This window comes from Serinus canaria, chromosome 3 (genome assembly GCF_022539315.1).
Source record: "Serinus canaria isolate serCan28SL12 chromosome 3, serCan2020, whole genome shotgun sequence".
NCBI lineage: Eukaryota > Metazoa > Chordata > Aves > Passeriformes > Fringillidae > Serinus > Serinus canaria.
The window spans coordinates 84,492,214-84,514,349 of record NC_066316.1 but is presented as its reverse complement, the minus strand read 5'-3'; the positions used below and the strand labels follow the sequence as shown (position 1 = coordinate 84,514,349).

Here is a 22,136-nt window from a genome sequence, read left to right as displayed (position 1 = left end):
TGGCTGGTGCAGCTGTGCTGCAAGCCAGACTGCTGAAAGCACCAGAATAACCCTGAAAAGAAAAAAAAATCTTGCAAGGGAAGTGTTAGGCATTTCTAGTTTCACTATCATAGCCAGCCTATAGGGAAAATACCACAAGTTCTGGGTCTGGAATAAGCACTGGGGCAGAGTGCAGGGCTCCAGAGAGCCTGTGCTGCCTGCTGCAGGCACTCAGTGCTCCCCACCTGCTGCTCTAGAGGTGCATGTTGGGTTCCTCACTGGGTGACTGCTGCCAGCCTCCAGAGCAGGACAGGCTGAGCTGTGTCCTGTAAGCTGCTGCCTCCCAACATCAGGTCTGACATGTAAGTTTTCATCTGCTACACTGTGTGCAAGGGAGTTAAGTGCTTCTAATCAACAGCAATATCATTGTGCACCTGAACAAAATGATGAGGATGAGACAAACCACCACTACTTACAAGAATAAAAACCAGAAATCCCAAAACTTGCTGGGGCTCTTATGCAGAACACAACGTGGCTGTAGTTATGTTTACAGAGCCTTAGTACATCTGCTCCAGGTAACATAAACCCGTCTCAGAGAACTACTGTCCTGTTAGTATGGCTTCAACAGTGCCAGGGGTTTTCTGACATGAATTCAGAAAAGAGGAGACTGATTTTTTCCCATTTGTAACCAAGGTTACAGTAACAGAGCATGGTGTTGCAGACCAACACGTCAGCAGTGGGTTAATACCTCTGGGTAGAGTTTTACCACTTCTTGAGTCCTGTCTGTCTGCTTTGGATTACAGTCCTGTCAAGAAAGATGAATTTGTCCCTGTAGCTCATCAGTTCCAGCCAAAAAAACAACACTGTCCTAGCTTAAAGCATAGATGAAGGTGGCTGTGTGCTGTAAGGAGAACCCTTGCCCTGAAAGGGCCATGGCACAAGCAGAGGACGTTGGCTTTTAGTAAATGGATAACTGGGCAGCAGAAAGCAAAAACTTCTTTGAAAGGTGCATCTTAAATATGGATATGTTGATAGGAAAGTAAATTACCCTGTGTAAATATTGGTCATTGCCATGACCACAAATTACAATTTTTTGGAGAACTCCAGATAAATCGGGGACTCTCCATCCCTTTTCCAGGGAGGTCTCACGCAGAAACAAAGGGAAACATGATTTGAGAGAACCTAAACAAAGGATTTTGGTTAACTTGCTCAAGTCAGTATAATGAGCCAGTGACACAGATAAATATTAACATTTAGCCTGGCTCTTGTCCTCATTTTCAGTTCTCTTCCTTGGGTTTTAATAGGAATCCACCGAGAAACTTGTGGTTTGATTGTTGTAGTTTAAACATAGATTTATCTTTTCTTTAGGGGGACCGTGGACCAGCTGGAGCACCAGGAGTGTCAGGGACACCGGTATGTATATCCTTTAAAGAAAACTCTGGTTTTAGAAGCTGAAAAAACAGGTCAAGTAAGGTGCTGAGCTATAATCTCAGTCACTGTGGAACACCAGTACTTGTCTTATGCTTTATATGTAGGTATGACGATTATGGGTTTTCCCTAAAGAAATTAGAGCTTTAATAGCAGTGAGGGTTCATATTATTATTAAAATGACAGAGTGAGTGAGGAGAATACATGATAAAGCTGGAATTCAAAGCTGCATATGCTTAGTTCAGAAATGGGAGATTCTTCTCATTGCCTCTGTTTAATATAGATAAAGACATTTTTTGTGTTCCTGGGCATGCAAAAAGTTCTGAGCATCTTTCTATCACAAAGAAAAATCATGAACATTATTTATTGCAACCCACAAGGATCTGCATATCAAGTGGATCAAACATTTGCTCTAGGGGAATGCTTTGTCAACTATTTACATATGATATTCAGAGGAGTTTCTGAAAGTCATAGGGGAACTTTGTTGTAGGTGAAAGTAAAAGTAACTAATAATAAATTGAAATTATAATTATTCATTTGTGTTCCTAAAGAAAATGAAGATATTAAATTTCATTCACAGTTTAATAAAAAAGTTTATCCATATTTCAGGAGGCAATATGGAGTTATTTATATGCAAATAGATTTATTATTAAATTTTGGTAGCTACCAATACATTCAGGAGCTGTTTAAATTATATTTATTTTTATATATATCATGAACTAAAGAGAAGTATGTGTCTACACACTACCATTTCCATTAGCCACTGATTTAGTCTATTTACTGTGAGTTCCAAGAGAGAACATAATCTTAAATAGCCTAATTTCATTGAGTTTTCCTAAAAGAATTGCACATTTAAGGGGAAAAGTATTTCTCTGAGTGTTGTAGCAGATGTAAGAATTTCAAAGTTTGTTGTTCTGAAACAGATTTTACACTATTAATAATGACATGGCACAGTTGTGCATTTCCTATGAATTTCCCACTGGATATTCCCAAGTTATTGGATGTTCTCTATTCAAGATGGATAAGAAATATTTAATGAGGCCCCTTCTTCACTGATGGAGTTGCATTCTGATGACTATATTTAGTTCTAAATAAATATTTAGTTCTAATAAAATCCAGTGAAATAAAATATTTCCCCCTGAAATAAGTTGGGTTTTTTTTACAATGATGCTAAGGAGTTTTAATCAACAAAATAGTAGATATGTGAGACAAATCAAGTGACTGAGTAACATTTAACACAAGAGCCTGTTCATTACAAATGACAAAATCTGGTAGAATATTTCTTTTTCCTTTCTTAAAGCATTCATGAGCAATAACATGAATATTTTTCATATATACATATATATATAGATAGATATAGATATAGATATATACACTCTTACTTTTCATTTAGAGGAAAATTTTATTTGGCTTCCTAATAATATGAATTTATAATATTCTTTTTTTGCAGGGAAAGCCGGGATCTCCTGGGTCCCCAGGCTTGCCAGGAGAACCTGTAAGTACAGATTTGAGCTCTGGATTCTTACAATAACGAACAAATATTTCAGACACCTAGTGCAAGATTTTTCATGCAGACTTATATGTGTGTTTTCTTCTTTCTAAGGGTGAAAGAGGACCTATAGGAGATATAGGCTTCCCTGGTCCAGAAGGGCCACAAGGAAAACCAGTAAGCAATTTTCTATTGAATATATATTTACAGAAAGTTGGGGTTTAATTTATCAAAAGTTACAAAAGAAAGGACATTACATCTTGCTTGGTGTTAGAGCAGGTGACACACAGAGCTGCACTGCACAGTATTAACCATGCAAAAAAGGATTCCTGGCATTGTGGTGTTTTAATAGTTAATGTTACTGAGATGTTGCCTTTAAAGGTATTATGAAGGTCATTTGGATCTTGCTGACATAAAGTTTCCTCTTGTACTTTTCCGGGGGAGAATGTGAATCCAGACACTCAGCGCAGTCAGTAAAGGATGGGGTGACAGAATAGGTTCCAGTTTCAGTTTAGATAGAGAAGTGTGTGCCTCATGACTGAATAAACTTTGAGGCTCTTCTGTATACAGGTGATGCAGCACTGCAGCTGAGACATTTACTGTTCACTTAGGAGATGTCTGATCTGCTCCCTTTGTGTAATAAAAGTGTGATAACAGTGTAGCCAGCACTGTCTGAGCTGGTTTTCAAAACCTAGTTTATAGCCTAGAAGGGGTTCAGCAAGGGTAGTGCAGGGCTCATTATCTCCCCTGAACCTTGATGTTTTGGGGACGAGCATGAGCAGCAGACCTTTGCAGCTTGTCAGCACATCTCCACATTACACTTCTGCCTTGAAGGAAGACACAGTTTCTGTAGCCACAGCAGCAAATTAGCCCAAGGTGCCTAATCTGTGCAAAACTCCACTTTGCAGTATATGAGGAGAAAGAAATATTCCTGCTGTCTCTGTTCGTACAAGTCATCCTTTCTCACTCACAGCTGTGAGTTTGCTATGAGCAGATCCATAAAAACCCTACTAAATTAAACACTGCCAGAGCATTTATCTTGCAATTATCTGGCATTGTACAATTGTTAATATACTCTCTGACATTATTTTGGCCCATACCATCTAGGACTCTCAGATTGTGCCACATTCCAGTCTGGAGGGTAATGTGGGCCTGGAACAATTTCCAGCAGTTGCTATGAATGCAATCACCTTCTTTGGGAGAGGAAATGGCTTTAACCCATGAGACCAAAACTGTGCATGCTGCAAGTCCTAACAGCCAAAGAATGGATCTGGACTTGTAATAGTAAGGCATAATCTCTGTAAGAGCAGAAGGGTAATTCAGCACCAAGGCTAATATCTAGAATAAAAGAACTCTCTCCTGTGGTTGTATTAGGACTAGCCGCTACTGAAAAAGTGCATGTGCATATACAAATATTCCAAATTTTCAAATTTTCCCTATAATTTGTCATTTAAAGTTGGCTGATCATTGGAATTGGTGCATATCTTGATGCTCTTTCTATTTCTATATCATAACCACACAAACTGCTGCTTCTTCAGCTTCAGGACATTCACTGATATGGCTCTAAACACTGAGCTTTACCCTTTATACTTTAAAAACACGTAAACATACTTATTTTTTTTCTTAGGGAATCAATGGAAAAGATGGATTGCCAGGTCCACCGGTAAGAAAAAATGCTTTTCTGTATTTTATTCCTCACAGAAACCACAGCTGTTAATCCTAGGCAGTTGCTTTCCATTCTGCTAACACATGAATACACAACAAAGCCTTTAACTGATAAATTTATCGTTTTTCAAAAATCATTTTTCAGGGTGCTGCGGGGAGACCAGGAGACAGAGGACCCAAAGGAGAACGTGTAAGTCCCTGTAATGATATTTTTTTCTCTTTTTACTGAGCATATAAACACCTTATCAGCCCCTATCTTATAGGCAAAATTAAGAAATTACTTCTCTGTGAACTTCAGTCACCTAGGCATCTAAGAGGTTTAGTCCTAGACACCACGTCAAGGAATTAGAGTTGATTTGACTTCTGCATTTAGAGTAAAAACAAATTTTATAGACTTTCTAACACAGTTGGCCTGGACAGTGTAAATTGATCAATAGGCTAAACATGGAAAGCAGATAATCCAGTTGTGCTGTTGTCAGACTTTACAAAAGCCATGAACTTGCCCTGTTGCCCTCCTTTCCATGTGTCATGGTTTGAGCCTGGCACAATGCCAGTGCCGCCCATGAGAATACCTCTTCCCTGGTGTCTGCTGTGAGATGTGATCAGAAATAGATCAAAGCAGGCTCCAACTTAGGAATAAAGGGGAAAAAACTTTATTAACCTACAACTATTAAAGAAAAACACACAGAATTCAGGATGAAAACCTTCCAAAAACATTCCTCCTCCCCCCCACCAAATTTCCAATGCATTCACCCCTCAGATCACCCACTCTCAGTCCAGCACCACCCTTCAGATTATCAATACTCAATTCCTCGAGAAGAGAGGAGCCCCTCTTGCACCATAGGCTTCCCCAGGAGACACAGTTGAAACTTCTCGTGTTTCCATGTCACATGTGGCACCGCCCGGAGATCATTTTGCCATCGTGACTTCTTCCCTCCATGCCCAGTGCTCTCACCACTGCACATGGACCAGAGCTGCTTCTAGGGTTTTCCTTTTTAAAGCCCAGTTCCAAAAAGAGCACAGTCTCTCACTTTTGGGACACCTGTTCCCCCCCCCCCCCTAGATTCCACTCCCTGGGGCCGAGGGGTCTCAAGAACAGAGATCATCTTCCTCTTCTTCTTCCCTGAAGACAGAGGGCACCACCACCAGCCTCCTCACCCATTGTCTCTGTTCACACCGCTCCTTCACATCACATCACTGCACTCTCTTGGCTCCAAGCCATTGCCTCCCCCCTAAATGCAGTCTCTGTGTCACAGGAATAAATGGTTCTGTCCATGGCCATACGAGAAAAGTCCAGCCAAAGGCCATTCCATCACCTCCTCCCACCCAAGATTCTTTTCAGCTTCTCTCATGGCCCATTTCTTATATCTCATCTCTATCTGTCTTTTCATTCAACTCCAGGAGGAATCAGCATTTGTAAGGTTTCCAGCATCCAAGAAAAGGGTTAAGAGTCTCAGGCTCTGCCTGTCCAGAACTCCCACGCTGCCCTGCCGGCACCAAAATCCCCCCTTCTCCTTCACTCCAGCCGTGCTATCAAATTTTCAAGGTGGCACAGGCACAGACACCAGCTCTCCCTCTCTCTCTCTCTCCTGGATGGGGGCTGCCCAAGGTGGATTCCTCCACCCTTCCATCTTGCAGGGGCCTTCACCTCCCTTCTCTGCCCAAGGCCCAGCCTGGCAGCCTACCTCCTCCTGCCACATGGCTCCCCCTGCCCAGCTCCTAGCAGGGTTGTGCTCCTCTACTTTCCCCAGGGAGTTCTCAGCTTTTAACCCCTCTGTGTTCTCAGAGGCATATCCATGTCCTCAGTGGCCAAACCAGGTGCCAATATTCAAATCTGAGCACCTATTGGTTTGACCACAGCATCCCAAAAAACTCACTTCCTCTCAAACCACTGCACTAATCAAACACAAATCATGTTTTATGTAAAACAAGCTTGTCACATTTCGGCAGCAGGAATGCCAGTGCAATACCTGACTGCTTTCCAAACTCTTCAGACAGTTTGTTCATGGTAACAAGGTCATGGTGGGCAGGAACGATTATGGGAGGTGAGAGATGAGTTTATATATGTATATATATATATAATAATAAATAAATATATATATAATATATATATATATATATATAATATATATATATATATATATAATATATATATATATATGAAAGACAGTCTTATAACATTCTCAAAGTCCTGATGTCCTAGTCACATGGCTGCCACATTTATTTGATGACTCAGAAAAGTATCTCCCTGTTTAATCTGGAAAAGGAAATTCTGCTTTATGACACTGAAGAGACATAAGTGTTTAACAGTTATTACAATTATCCCTTAAAAAATTAACTGTTTGCAATGTTTTGGTTTTGCCTTTAAGGACACAGGCCTGCACCTATGATAGAGATTGCAATGATTACAGAAAATAAGGTTTTCTGGCAGCCATTATTATTATTACTGCTGTACAGCATGCTCCTTCAGTTTGAGACCAGCTGTTGTAGTTACAGAAAAGAGAAGCATCAAAATTAGAAAGACAGAATAAAACTCTTGAGGTTTTCTTGTCTGGTATAAGAATGTCCTCATAGAATCCATTTTAAGAAGGAATAAGCCACCAGGGCTGAAATAGTTTTATATATCCTTTGAGTGACTAAACACTGCTGTTATTACTACTTTATAAACTGAGTGACCAACTAGATTGAAAACATGTTTTATACCAACCCATTTTCTAGTGATTTCAACAGATACAAGTGCTAGTGGCTTGCTTGTTTTTTGCTGTTATCTCCAGACCTTGATCACAGATTGTGAACCTGCTGGAGTAGAGCAGGTAGAAACACAGGAAAAACAGCAGTTTCTTCTGCACAGAATTTGGTACAAGATAAAATACAAGAGATAGGAGAACACTAGAAAGGAGAAAGGCTGAATAAAGCAGCACTTTAGGCAGAGATCACAAAACACAAACATCCTGAATTTTGTACAATTCATAGAGGAGAGTTTAGAGAGGAATCTGGAGGAATATATGACCTGGGTTATGAATTTTTACAAGAACCTTTTTCAAAACATGAAGAAAACCTGGAGGCAGTTAAAAAACGCTTGTTTGAAAAGTTGTTGTAGTATTTGATTTGCCTCTTACACACTGGCAGCCTGTAAAACATGGATTGTTTATAAGAAAAGGATCAGCTTCACACTGGCATAGTACCATGATTCTAGAGAAACCTGCCTTTTTTCTTTATCTCTGGTAGAAGAGCTATCTGTACCTCCTCTGCAGGGTTATAAACCTGAGAACTTACATATCACAGAACCATAGAAAGGCCTGGGCTGGAAGGTACCTTTAAAGGTCATCAAGTTCCACCCACCTTGCCATGAGTCTTTCATCAGACCAGGTTGCTCTAAGCCACATCCAACCTGGTCTTAATATATTTCCAGGGTTAGAGCATGCAAAGCTTCTCTGAACAACTTATTCCAGTGGCTCACCATCCTGACAGTAAAGAATTTCTTCCTAATACCTCATCTGAACTGATTCCCTCTCAGTCTGAAGCCATTACCCCCTTGTCCTGTCACTAAACGTCCTTCTTAATAATTCCTCTCAAGCTTCTTCCTTGGTATCTTTGGGTACTGGAAATAACTTAGATTAACTACAATTTTGCGCAAATGAAGACATAAAATAGTAGGCTTCTAAGGGAAGTTACAGGAAATATCCTGGTGTCTTTTGCCTGTGGGAATTTGAGCATCTAAATTATACCTATGCTATAATTGACATTTCTAGATCCTTGTGTAGGGGTTAAAAACTTTCTATACTCAAGCTCTGTCCTGCAAAGTGGGTTACAGAGTCAAGCTATTCTTTTTGTAATCGATTTTGACATCAAAAGTGCAAGAAAACAGAATGTATTTTCAGAGGCAAGGTTCAGCCTGTAAAATCATCTTCCCTGCATGACTCAGTCTGTTTCTGAACAGACAAGAATTTTCTCTTTAGCATTATTAAGTGACTTTTCAGGTTTGTTCCGCTATGTGCATCAGTGTTTTCTTTCTGCTTTGATTTCTCACAGGGAGATCAGGGTATTCCAGGGGACAGAGGTCCACAGGGTGAACGAGGGAAGCCTGGCCCATCAGGAGAAAAGGGGGATGTGGGTCCTGTTGGCCCTCCAGGAGACAGAGGCTATCCAGGATCACCAGGTCATCAAGGTCCCCCAGGCTCACCAGGACCCCCAGGGTTTCCAGTAAGTAAATATAAGTTTACCTTGGTTGCTTGTAAATTCAGACAGTTATGAAGGTAATATGGGCTGAGCAGTGGAAATTCAAAGGAGAAATAGCACAGTATTAGAAAAACTAAGGATTTCTCTCAAATAGTTTCAGTGTTCAGTTAAGGTGAAAAAACATAGACCCGCATCATCAGACAGGTTTTTTTGAATTATTCTTTAAAACATCTACTATGAATAAACTTGAATTATTTATTTCTTTAGTTCCTGCATATCAATAGGGCTACTCACTACTGTTAATTTTCACATTTTCCATAAGATTAAGAGCTACAGTCTGAGCCTTTGCAACTGGAAAAGAAAAAGAGGCAGCCAAAATTGATTCTCAATAGAAGAGAAATCAACATTTAGAAAGACAGTGAAATGCTGCTTGCCAGTTGTAGGTATCTTGATTTGTCTGCATGAGCACACAGGCACACACATCTATGTTAGGGCTCTTTTTAACCTCAACCAGGTAAGGTAAAGATCTAAAACACTTTTCTAGTGAAGTTACTGGGGCCATGGTTCTGTCCTGGTCAGCAATGCATCAAAGCAAGCAGTCCCCAGGGCAGGTGAGGACTTGGCAGATGCTATGCAAAAGTAAAGCAGATTTTTGTCCCTGGTCATCCGTACTGTCTTGTGCAAGGTAACTTCCATACTCATCACATCCTGGTCATCTTGGTAGCTGGGAGTGCTTCTCCCACTTCATGCCACTAGTGTCTTTACAATATTATAATGTATTTGCAGTAAAATAAATAACACAAATAAATTAAAACACTTATCTGTTGGTGAAAGGTTTATAGTTGTAATGCTAATTTGAGCATTTCTTATTTTAGTAGCATCATAAATTGTCCTCTGCATATTCCTTCTGATACATATCACCTTTCTTTTTCCTCATCAGGCTGATGCAATTTCACTTGAAGAAATAAAAAAATATATCAAACAAGAGGTTCTTAAAGTATTTGAAGGTAAGAGAAGGAAATATTATACAAGTAAATCTGTAATTCTGCTCTAAATTTCTTTACATGTCATCTAACTTACATTGGACTTGGCAGGTACCTTGTTGCTGTAGCTGTGTTTAGTAAGTTTACATGATTCTGTTCAAACAATGAGAGGTTAGAGTTACTCTGTTGAGCAGAGTATTTCCTTATGTAAAAGATTAGCACTGAAGGGTAGTCTGCTCCAAATCATAATAGCAAACAGAAGCATGTGTCATTGTAGGTACATATGAGCATCATGTTCTACTGCAGATGCTGTTTATTTACCACATACCATTAAGATACTGAAGTGTTACTAAAGCAGAGACCACAGATATACCTAATTATTTTGCCCACTTAGTGGCTGACTGTCTAAATAAGGGAAAGGTTCAACAGCCTTCAGTCACATAGGTTTAATTGCTGTGCAGTTTTCTCAGCAAATACCCCTGCTGAGTTCCAGAACTCCCTGCCAGACCACCATCATCTGGCACAGTTTTAGGCAAGTACCAGATTCAGCCAAGCCCTTTGTAATATGTAAGATTTCTTACCCGAGTCCTTACTCTGGAAAGGAAATGTTTTTCTTCCCCAGCATTGCTTTAGTCATGGTAGAAAAGCTGTGACTCAGATAGGTTTCTGAAAGAAGCTGCTTCTTGAACACCCCTTAACAGTAGCTTTTCTTCCATTGCAAAATGTGTTTCTTATGTCCTCAATATGCTTTGTTATTCTGTCATTAATATTTGTGGACAAAAATATCTTTTAGAGATAAAAGAAATTATATAAACCTTTAGACTTCTTAACCTGTTCAGGTATTTTTTAGCTTTATAACAAGGCTATCATTTTGCTTATTATCACCTTTCCCCAGGGTGCTGCCCCTCAGAGTTCAACCTGCTATGTATTTCAAGAGCAGTTGGTTGAGTGAAGTCACCTCTTTTTTTCATTCAGATAGAATGGTAACAAATATTTAGTCTATTCACAAAAAGAAGGCATTATAAGGTGCCCTGCCTACAGGGAATAAAGTAGTTTTGTCTTTGTAGCTATTTCATTTTCTACACCTCACTACTGTTCCCACAGATCTTCTAGTTTTGGCATTGTTTCATTTTGTTTACTTTCTATCACCTTCCTTCTTCTTTGTTTCATGCCCACTCTTCTCTAATTCTTTTCTTAAATCATAAAACTATGCAAATACCCACTAAACTGTGGAATGTTTAGGGCTTTAATCTGGTGTAAATGAGACAGAGCCAAGGTTAGTACCTATTTTACCTACCTGGAAGGAACATTATTATACTACCAAGGACTTTATCTTGCCAGCATGAAAATTTCTATTCTGAAATATCTGCATTTAACAGTTTTTGCTAAGTGATTTCAGGTTTTTTACAACTGTTTTAAGGGTTCCAGCACATTCCAAGAACTGTTCATAGCATTTAATCTCTACTTAGCAGTTTAATATGAGTTACAAAAAAAGAAGGTAGCCCTCAATCAGTGTGTTAATATTAATTATTCTACATGTTTTAAGTACTTCCATGAAGAGAAGTCAGAAATCATTGAAGTATTGGAATATGTTAGCAATGGAGAGTAGCAATAGAAACTTTAATACAAATTAATTTGGATTATTTCAAAGGTTAAAGACTCAGACATGAATGTGAGCTGGAACCGAAGGTCTCAGTGCTTATTGGAGCATTTAATACCTTGACATTAAGAAGAGTTCCACACCCTACTTACAGGAACTTTAGCTGGGACTTTGGGATGGTTTTTTTACCCTTTTTTGCTAGCAGATTTCTTACCAACTTTTTCTTGCATCTTTGATTATTGAAGAAAGGATGGGTCAATTTGTATCCCAGTTGAAGCTGCCTGCTGCAATGCTTGCCTCCCAAGCTCATGGAAAACCAGGGCCCCCAGGAAAAGATGGATCACCAGGGCCACCAGGAAAGGATGGTTTGCCAGGCCCTCCAGGAGAACGTGGAATTCAAGGTAGGGATTCCAAAAACTGTTCCTTTCAGTTGTATCTTGAAATTCTTATACACTTGCTAATGTTTATTAAATAAGCCAGGACTACCTATCTAGCTTTCTAATGATTAACTTTTAAGCTTATGTACTTATGTTTTTCCAGACCACATCTAAATATTAACCCCTAGTAAATGTGTGGATTTTACTGATTAAAAACTCCTAATCAGTGCATTTTATTCTAATCAGTTATAAAGTTAATTATTGACAGATATCTAAATCTGACAGAACTACTGTAGCAGGGGTTTTTTTCTACAAAATACTTGAATAAGGAGGAAAAAACAATATCAGCACTCTAGCTATTTAGATTCAGCTAACTATTTAGAGGCCATCTTATTTAAGAAAGAAAATCTATCTTTCTGTTTCCTGGTCCCACTGCTCTCAGCTCAGATCCTGAGAAAATACAGGGCAGGAAAAACAGAAGAAAAATATTCTTCTTTAAGAAGCAGTAAGAACTGAAGTATTACTAAATTAATTTTTCTTACAGTGAAGGAACCTATTCTTTTTTTTTTCATAAAAGAAAAAAAAACAAAGTAATCAGTTTTTCACTAATTTAAGGCATCAGCTATACCTCAAACAGTTATTTCTGCATTGCAATGCACTTGGACAGTATAGGACTCGTTTCCATGAACTACTTTTACTGCAAAAATGTCTTTTACTGCAAAATTAGCTCTGAGGGGTCCAGGTGAAATGTAGTTGTGCTCTACTGTAGAGCCAGCCTTTCAGAGATTAAAAGAAAGAATGAGAACAGACTAGAACGAAAAGAGAATTTATAGATGAATAATATTCTGTGGGCGGGTAATATGTAATTTGCAGTTTATCTGTAGGTAGTTCTTTATTATCTTTTGTTAGTTTGGTCTGCTCTGGAGTCAGAGCAAGTCAGACTGGAATGAAGAACATGCCAGCAAAGCTGAAGATGTGTGGATCCTAAAGCTATCAGAAGAATAAGGACTTACTAACATTGATAAGCGCAAACCACTGACAGAAGCTTGAAAACTGTGATGAGCTCAGAATGAGAAGAACAAGAAAAAAGGATCAAGGAAAACAATAAAAGGCTTAGAATCTTACAACACTGATTTCATCGTTACCTAAATATTCAGATCACTGCAAATAGTCACCTTCAATGTCAGTGCCAGATTGTTCAATGATGATGCATGTACTGGATAGTCTCGAACACTTCTGGGAAGAGAAACGTTGCACTAGGTTTTATTTCTAGCTAGTGAGCATCAAGACTAAAAGATGATAGCTATGCTTGAAAAAAAAAAAAAAAAAAAAAGCTGCTTTTCCATACCTTTTACTTAAGTAAAATAGTGCCCCATGTACACAGGATTTCCATTTGTTTTACCAATATGCTCAATACTTGTTTTTGATTAGTAAAAGGTAAGCTGAGTGAGAAGCCTTTGATTCTCTGATGCTTAAAAAGATACAAAAGATTACACTTCCAAGGAAAGAAAACCAAAAGTTTACCTTGCCTCTATTTTATATTGCGAATAAGAGACCTCCTGTAAGAGGTGCACACTTACACACAACCTTCACACCTTCCTCAGTTCTGCCTGTGCATGTTACTGCTTTGTGCCGAGACTAAAAAGAAATTCAAATCTCTGAGCAGATTGAAAAGTATCTTTTTATATTCCAGCTTGTCTTCAGCCATAAAATACATAGCCAACAAGACTTCTTGGTGAAGCACATTACGTGCATGTGTGGCTGGGCCCTTTAAGGTAGCATGCTGTGTGCACAGGTCCTAATACAGACTTGGTACTGACTGATAGACACTTCTTATTATATTTCTCACTTGGGTGTAGCCCAGACTGCCAACTCCAGGGATTTGCTGTGTGCAGTAAAATGTGGCAGAGTGAGTCACTTGTCCCACACAGGCAGTGAGAAGAAGTAGATGCTTGTGGCAAGCAATGAACAGGATCTCTGTGAATATGTCCTGTGTGTGATGCTGCATGCAGAGCCTGCTACAGCCAGCCAGATGCTACTGTGCATCTGGAGAGGTGTTCAACTTCATTTGTGGATTCATAAGGGTCCCTCCATACACCTTGAGTGTGGTGCTGGTTCCCCTGGAAACTGGCCAGGAATGATTTAGTCAGATTCCAACAGAATCTCCTTCTGCACAGCAAACTAAGAGGTAGTGGGTTAATCCCAGAAGCAAAAAAGTGAGGCACTAATTTTTGGACTTATAGACATGGTTTTCAAAAAGTGTATTAAAAGAATTTCTATACTCTTATGCAGATATTCATTCCCTTCTAAGGAAGTCCAGAATTTTTACCTGCTGGCCTTCAGCAAGGTTGTTCATAGTGTTCCTCACAACCTTCCCAGTGGTTCAGGTAGATATAATTTATAGGATGGTCTCGTTAGAAATATAGCATGCAAGCAAAATAGAATTGCAACTTAAATTGTGAAACACATAATTGGTATTCAAATAGCAAATGGAAGATTTTTATAGACATCTATATATATATATATTAATTTCAAAAATTACCTATGCATCTGCAAGTTGATGCTCTGAGGCAGGAATAATGGTAAAATGTACAGCATCTCCTTAAGGGAGAACAGAGAGACTTTACTCTGCATGAGTTTTATGCTATGTTAATAACTCCTAAAGAATTAGAAAGTTTATTTCAAGGCTTTACAAACAAGATGTATCAATGTCATCCATCTGCAAACAGTCAGTCAGCTTGTCATGTATAAGAGGATCTAGCTCAATCAACTCCACTGACTTAATTGGGTTTTGAAATTGTAATAATAAGGGAATTTTGGTCCAGTAGATGAAATGCACCTTGTGATAATTTAACAATCCAGAGATCCTTTATTTTAACATGACTTGATTTTTTTTCAATAGAGAAAAGATTCCATTCTAGTTAAAATTCACTCTTTCTGTCAAATTGAAGAAATTATTTTTATAGGTCCTCATAACTTGTGGTAGCCTCAAGGAATCAAAAAAATAGTTCAGCTCAGAAAATAAAAATAACATACGATGAATAGTGAAAGCTCCTGATCTTTATTGGTAATCTCTGTTGCAAAGTTTATGTCTCCTATTATAATTACTAATTTGTATGGTGGAAGCATGTAGAAACCTTGGCTGACATCAAAAACCCATTGTAGTGGATGTGGTCTATACACAGTCACCCTTCTGAAACAGCTGCTCTGGTTTCAAGAGACAACTCCTGCAAAATGTTCTCTGCTGTGGAGGTTAAAGTTAACCTGTTGTACTTTGATTTGAAAGCCAGCTGCTCCCTCTCAGCTGAGAGAACTGTAACATACAGAAGGAAGTCAGAACATGTGTTGGTGGCTGGATGAGAGGGCTTCATCTTGACACCCTCTCTGTTTCTTTGCAGTCTTTTTAAGAACACAGAGTGTTTGCACAGTAAAACACAGTGGATACTTTGGTCTCATTGTTCCCTGTGGTGGTAATCTCTTTGCCTTGTATTTGTGTTAAAGAACCTCAGATTTCTCTAGATACTTGACATGGTAGTTTCAGGTGCTGCATTGCCCATGCTGATGGAAGAGGGTCTACATTATATGGGTGCAATAGCTTCTAGAGCAGTTTAAATGCCTTTTACCTCTGAGTTCATGGACGTGAACTTGTGTCATTTCCACACTGAGCCGAGGGTGTAGCAGTAGTGACGCTTTTGACTGTGATGTTTGTGGCAAGCACCAAACTGAGAGCTGAATTCCAGCTGTTAATACTCATCTGTGAACAAAAGCTTATCTGTATGAACACCAGCTTGCTATATACTGCTACCAAGCATTTACCATAGTGCCCACGTTGGGTACGTGTTTGTCATAACAGAACTTTAGGGTTGCAGAAATTGCAGCAAAATTTCTAGAACCTGAGTGAAAGGTTCTGCTAAACTAGTTACCTTTTGAATTAAGCAGGTGCCTGTTACTGAAATTGTAATTCTACCAGGAAAAGTAGATAGCATCTTATATGTGCCTTTGCAGTAAAAACAATAAATTAAATCTGTTTTACGTGTATGGTAATATTTTCTTTTGACTGTGTATGAGTTTGTCAGTCTAAGCTCAGAAAGAAGGTGATAATATCCTCTAGAGCTGTAATCATGGCCCTGCTTCTGAGCAAAATATACCTCATTAAAAATCAAATATTTTTCTGCCAGAATTACATATTACATTGTTTACATATAAGTCTGCTTATTAACATTCTTGCATTTTATCAAATAAAGCCTTATTGTTAGACAAGGTATTTGGGAATTTTTGTATTGAACTTCAGTGCTAGCAGAACTTACCTGCCACTATGAAAAAACTACACCCTTGCATGTGTATTTGGATACAGCCAATAATGGTTTATCACTACCCTGGACCATGCTGCTCTTTGTCCTGTTGTAGGGTTTTTTTTTCCTTATTTTCTTCTGTTCCAGTAATGTTTACAGAATCATTCAGTCTATCTCAGTTGTTTTCAATTACGGTGTTTCAGAGACCTGCAGTAATGGTTATCATGGGGATTGTAAATGTGATGTAAGGTACCTTTGATTTCTCTCTCTTCTCCGTAACTAAAGAAATGCCAAACAAATGGTTAGTGACAGCAGTCCATTGTAAAATTAGAGTTAACTGGGTTTGTAGTGGGAAATGTATTGTAACTGTTGACTGTAAATTAAAAAACATTGAGAAATATAAAATAAATAGGGCATGTAATGGATCCTGTAGTTGTATTATTGAGCTTTGCAAAAAGCAGCAATACTAGAAGTTGCACAAGATTTTTCAGAACAAACCAACTTGGTGTAGTTATAAATATTACTGTGGTCATTGGAGAGTAAATCAAAGATTCAAAATCCAATACAAATACCTGCATATTGCTTTTTTTTTCTTAGTCTTTATAGCTCGTGTGTGTATATGCCTTGTACAATTCTGCTTAACATAACTCAGTGACCAGAATGCATGGTTAATTTGAATCTGGGTTTCTGTGAGATTTTAAACAGTTGATTTCCTTTAGTTATGTTATGTATAGCACCCTGCATGCATTTTGTAACATTCTTGCCTCACTGTAATTTCCTTGTGGTGCTGAGAGGAGTAAGATGATTGATGCTCTGTTTTGAAAGCTGGAATGATTGCAACAGATAACAGACTTTCTAGTGAAGTGTATAATGAACTTGTGTGTAACAGAAAGCTTGAATGCTTTGTGTACCATTCCTAATGCATTGTGTCTGTTGTATCTACCCTGAATTGGTACCCACAGCCCTCAAAGTAATTTCCTTCTGGAAATCCTGTAAGGTACTAGTGTTGCATAGAACACAGCACACTGGCAAGACAGCCTTTGCCATCCACCAGTCAGTGCCAGCTAATCTTCATGGGACCTCAGGTGGATTGACAAGGCTGTGCTCTTCTCTTTAAATTCAAACTAAGTAACAGATTAATGCAAACTAAGTAGCAAGAGGAAGAACTCAATACTTTATTGTATGGCATAGGTGATGCTAAAACATACTGGTCCTTGAAGCAGGAAGATTTTAATTCCAAATGTGAAATCAGCAGATTTCACATTTCATTCACATTCAGATTTCAGAAATCAGCAAATTATTCCTAAACTTTTGTCAGCTTACATGCCAGCATCTGAAGTGCTGGGTACAGAAGAGTTTCCTTGTAAGCCTTTTTGAAGCAAGGGTTTGTTTTGTAAGGGAAGTAAGGGCAGATGTCTCCTTTAAAAATGCCTTCATCCTTTCTCCTGCGTAATAAAGGCACATTCTTAACTTGAAATAATCAGGCAAATATTTTACTGATAGCAGCAAGTCTTCAACTCTAAAGCAGCCAGAGTGTTTCCAACCAATAAAACTTTTTAAAACCAGTTCAAGGAAAGAGAAGCAGGGGTTGGGCATGGGTTGCAGCACCTTAGAAGGTGGAAGCCTTTTAGATAATTCAAAACTATGGCCTGTGAAGAAAAAGGACTCAAGTATTCAAAATATGGTTACTAATCACATCTTGTTAATGATATGCAGCTACTTGGGTCAAAGTAAGCTTCAAACCCAAAATCTGCACAAGGTCCAGAGAGGACTCATTCCACATGAGGGAAGCTGGGCAACATTGGCCAGGGAGTGGGACTTCTCTCACATACAGGAGAATGTCTAATCATACAACTACCAGTTTACAGTCCAAAAAGTGCAAGTGTAAGAATTTATGCTGAACAGAGGAAGTAAACTCTGCATATGGCTCTTTATAAGAGGAATTCCAGACGACTTAAAATCTTGGGGAAGGGTCAATCTAGTGAACAAAGCAAGAGTCCCTTGACAGATGATGTTACAGTCACTGCTAGAAATGCTCATATTTTCCAGAAGGAATTTATAAATTTAAGAGCTTTCTCAGAAAAAAAAAAAGAGACAAAAGGATTCTGAAGAAGAGAACTAAGCATGTGCTTTCCCAATTATATTTGTCTTGATAATTTCAACAAGATATACAGAAAATCACTACCTAAAATAAGAGGGTGCTCTTATTTTCATGTCTTTATTCTGTGTAGGTTATAGAGGACAGAAAGGGGAAAGAGGCGAGCCTGGAATTGGACTGCCTGGTAACCCTGGACCACCTGGCCCTGCAGGTACAAGTCTCCAGATCTATTTCTGCTATTGTTATTTATCAACTAACAGGCTTTTCTCCTGGTTTTAACACCGGTTTTACACTCCTGCTTTTCCTCCCGAGCTGGATCGCAGCGTGAGGTCAGCCCCACCTGCCTCCTTGTGGATGTGCTGGAGTGCCCCTGATGTCGGTGATGAAAAGCAGGGCACTGCTGGTGCTCTGGTGAGGACCCTGCTAATTGTAGCTTTGTTTTACCAGCTGCTGGCCTGCCTGGCCCACCAGGAGCATCAGGCTCACCGGGACCGCAGGGGCCGCCTGGAGCCAACGGGAGGTGCAATCCGGCAGATTGCTACTACCACGTCTCACAGACTCGCTCACGCACCAGCAGGAAATAAAATCCCTCTCCCCCAGACACTTGGGCTCACGGTCACTTCTCACTCTTTCCAATAAGTTCATAGAATTTTTGAAATATTTGGTGCATTTGTTTTTTCTCTCGACACTGCATGGTATATAGATAATTTGTAAGGCACAAAATTGAGCCTTTTTTTATGTTATTTGCAGTGTCATAATGATGACGTGATGTCATATATTTTCCAGAGTGCATTCCATGTGTTGTTTCTCATATTTATTTTGCTTAGAACAGAAAATAGGCCCAAATAATTTTCATAAAATTCTTTCTTCAAACAAAAGAAATTTATTATAACTTAAGACATTATGTATGCCTCCACATGTAAGCTGGCTTTATTTTTCTTGCTGGTGGTGAATTTTCAATGGACAAAATACATTTCTGAAGTTACAAAGCATGTGCTCATTCATGGCGAATGCAGGACCTGAGCTGGAGCACTGGGAACTCTGTTCAGACTAAACATTCATGTCCCTCGAGGAGGCTCCAGCACACCTTCTGAAAAGGGTCTGCCCTGCTCCAGGAATGCTGCCCACCATCTCACAGTCACATCCAAGGTGGCAAAGAAGGAAACAAAGATGTGTTTATGGTCTCCTTATCCCATCAAACAATGAGCTTCAGACTGACTGGAAAATCACCGGGTGTAGCTCCAGGAAATATCTCTCCTGAGTGGATTTAGTCCCAGCTGGGGGCTTTTGTGTTCCTTTAGTCCTGGTTACACATACCCCAGATGTTAAACTCACGTGACTGCTGACGGTGTTCTGGACTGAGAGCTGGCACAGATTCTAACTATTAGATGGACTGAGTAAGGCTGCCAAGGCCTGGAATCAAGCTACTCTGCCTTTACAGCAAAGGTGACTCCTTGCTTTAGAGCAAAGGCTGGTGAGTACGTATTCCAAAAATGGAACTTCACAAGCCTCTAATCTTGGTGATGGCACTGTTTTCCTCTTCCTCCTGCAATATTGACACACTGAAATCAGCTTGAGAAGAACATGGAATCTGTAGAGTGTGCAGCTCACAGGTCCTATCAACTGGTGACAGAAAATTTTTTGAGTTCAAGAGAAATTCGGGAAAAAATACAAAACTCTCCTTGAAAGGTGTACTACTGAGAGCAACAGCATCCAGTTTTCAGGCATTTACTAAGGCTGCAGGAACAGACAATGTCAATGATGAACAAAACAGAACAGTGTGTAAATCCTGTAGAGTTCAAAGGGTTGAGCAAAAGAAAATCTGGATAAAATCAATCACACAGATGATCCTGAAAAGGAGTGAGTAAGGTGGCCAAAATTTCACTTCTGATTATTAGGAAAACAGGAAATCCTAAGTTAGTCCTGTGGAACTTTGTATGGTGCAATAGAAAGTGAAGGTGCTATTTAGAGAACACAGACATCTATAACCTACAACTTCAAAATGCACCTGTGGTACAAAGCCATACTGAGGGCTTTTATCTCATTGTTTGGAAGTCAGTCACTCTCCCACATCAGGCAGGGAAGTAGTTTTGATAACATTGTGCTTGAGCAGTACTGAGCTACCAGGGAAGTATTCTCAAATTGGAAGTCCTGGCTTCCAGAGAAGCTGTTGTGATACATGAATCTGGCTGACTTCTGGGTTTTGCTTAAAAGCAGTTAAGGAATGACTGCTGGTAGTCTTTAGCAAAAGATGCACATTGGCATTTGTTCTGAAGAGAGTTCCTAGCACTTGCACCCAGAGCAGAGGAGCAAGATGAGAGCAAGAGGTGACAAAATTAACTCAGGCAGCAGTTGGAACACTCAGGACACTTTCTGAAAGGGAAAGCACATCCCTGTCATGTTCATTGGTTTGGGGTTTGGAGGAGAGAAGGTGCTTGCTACAAAAGGATGTTAAAGGTAACACATGGATGGAAGGCTGAGAGTAAACACCTGGGACAGGAGAGGACAGCAGGAATGAGAATGGCAGAAAACATGTGGCATACCATGAAATTATCTCCTGAAGGAGCTGCACTACACCCTGCAGCTGGGGCTGCCTTGGGGAGTCAGGGTGCTTTATCTGTTCTTGTGAGAATGGGGTCAAAAGCCCACAGGCAAACCCAATCCTCACACCTCCTGTTCTGCTCACTCCTCAGGAGGCAGTGGCTGTCCCTTCTGCAGGCCAGCACAGCCTCTGCTCTGTGGGCAGTGGGTGCCTGTCCTGCTGGGGTGAAGGTGCATTAGGGACAAGTGGTCCTGCCTGAGCTCAGCTCAACACAAGCTGCTCCCACTCCAGAACTGCTGTGCCCATGGAGCATGTCTTGGTTTGCTCTGTGGAACTGGTCAGCCTTCCAGTGCTGGTCCTCAGAGCACTGGGGCTGTGGGAGTGCTGGGAATGGACAGAGAGCTTGAGACTCAGCACTGAGGCACTGACTGCTGCCATGGGTCTGCCTGCCCAGAGAGCCCAGCCTGGCACCAGCGCATCTCAGTGTCTGAACAGGGACACCAGAGGAGGAGCAGCCCCACATACTGGTGTCCATTCTCTGAAAGGAACTGCTGGTCAGGTATCTTGCATAAACATTTTCTGTTTCTTTTGGTTTTTTTTTTTTTTTTTGTTTGGTTTTTTTTTTTTTTTTTGTTACTTCTCTAGTAATTCCAATATATGTAATAATCTAAACATTTTTTACTTCATAAGTTAATTTTGAACTTCATTTTCTGTGATAATATTGAAAAGGGTGCTGTCTTGTGGTAGTACTTGAGTGACTTAGAGGTTCCCAAGCAGCCCCAGCCTGGAAGGCTGTACATAGACCATTGCACCGCATTGGTGGTATCTGTATATTTTGGGGCTTTTAGCTTGCTGAAACCCAGCATCTGTTATCTGCCAGATGCAATTGCTGTATTTTAATTTACTTGAACTTATTGGGAAGCAGAACACTTTTTATATTTGAAGAAGTTTTATTTTTTCATCTATGTTTCCTACAGATGCCTTTTTCTTTTTATAGGCTTAAAGAGAAAGGTCTTTCTAAAATGTATTTGAATGCTTTCAGTTGATTTGCAGGTAACTTTGGCAATTATCTTGTTGCATTATCTTTATTTTGCTAAAAGCCCACTTTAATTTTCTCATGTGAGAAAACGGGTAATTTTTTATATATGGGCTATCTCAGTACCTATTTTAAGATGCCACTTTCTTCACTGGGGTGGAGCAGAGCTAATCCCAGCTTAACTTTACTTCACACTGGCTTGCTCCTAATTCACATTTTTAGAATTGAAAGTGGAATGTAGCTGGAAACGTGTCTGCATGCTTTTCAGGTTTGGCCCCTGAAATTTCTTTGCAGTTTCAGACTGATGTTGTCTTGGTTTTTGGGCAGGAGGCCAGGGAGGGAAGAGGGGATGCTAGTCTTTGCTATTTTGCAATTTGCTTTATTAGTTTTGTATCTGTTTTGAGCAGTTCATGCTGCAGTAAGCACTGCAAGGAAATAAGCACGAGGGATTATTTTTTTTCCAGCAGC

At 39.6% G+C, this 22,136-nt stretch overlaps 1 protein-coding gene across 2 annotated transcripts in view; it reads left to right on the top strand.

The window, feature by feature from the left end:
- Positions 1 to 21,212, top strand: part of COL19A1 (collagen type XIX alpha 1 chain) — a 174,073-nt gene extending 152,861 nt beyond the window's left edge. For both annotated transcript variants that reach the window (XM_009094353.4, XM_030235572.2), the window contains exons 41-50: positions 1,348 to 1,392; positions 2,858 to 2,902; positions 3,011 to 3,073; positions 4,524 to 4,559; positions 4,707 to 4,751; positions 8,594 to 8,764; positions 9,681 to 9,747; positions 11,569 to 11,724; positions 18,224 to 18,301; positions 18,538 to 21,212. In XM_009094353.4, coding sequence (XP_009092601.3) covers positions 1,348 to 1,392; positions 2,858 to 2,902; positions 3,011 to 3,073; positions 4,524 to 4,559; positions 4,707 to 4,751; positions 8,594 to 8,764; positions 9,681 to 9,747; positions 11,569 to 11,724; positions 18,224 to 18,301; positions 18,538 to 18,674 — 843 coding nt within the window. In that variant the 3' untranslated portion in view covers positions 18,675 to 21,212. The remainder of the gene's footprint in view (positions 1 to 1,347; positions 1,393 to 2,857; positions 2,903 to 3,010; positions 3,074 to 4,523; positions 4,560 to 4,706; positions 4,752 to 8,593; positions 8,765 to 9,680; positions 9,748 to 11,568; positions 11,725 to 18,223; positions 18,302 to 18,537) is intronic.
- The last annotated feature ends 924 nt before the right edge of the window (positions 21,213 to 22,136 follow it).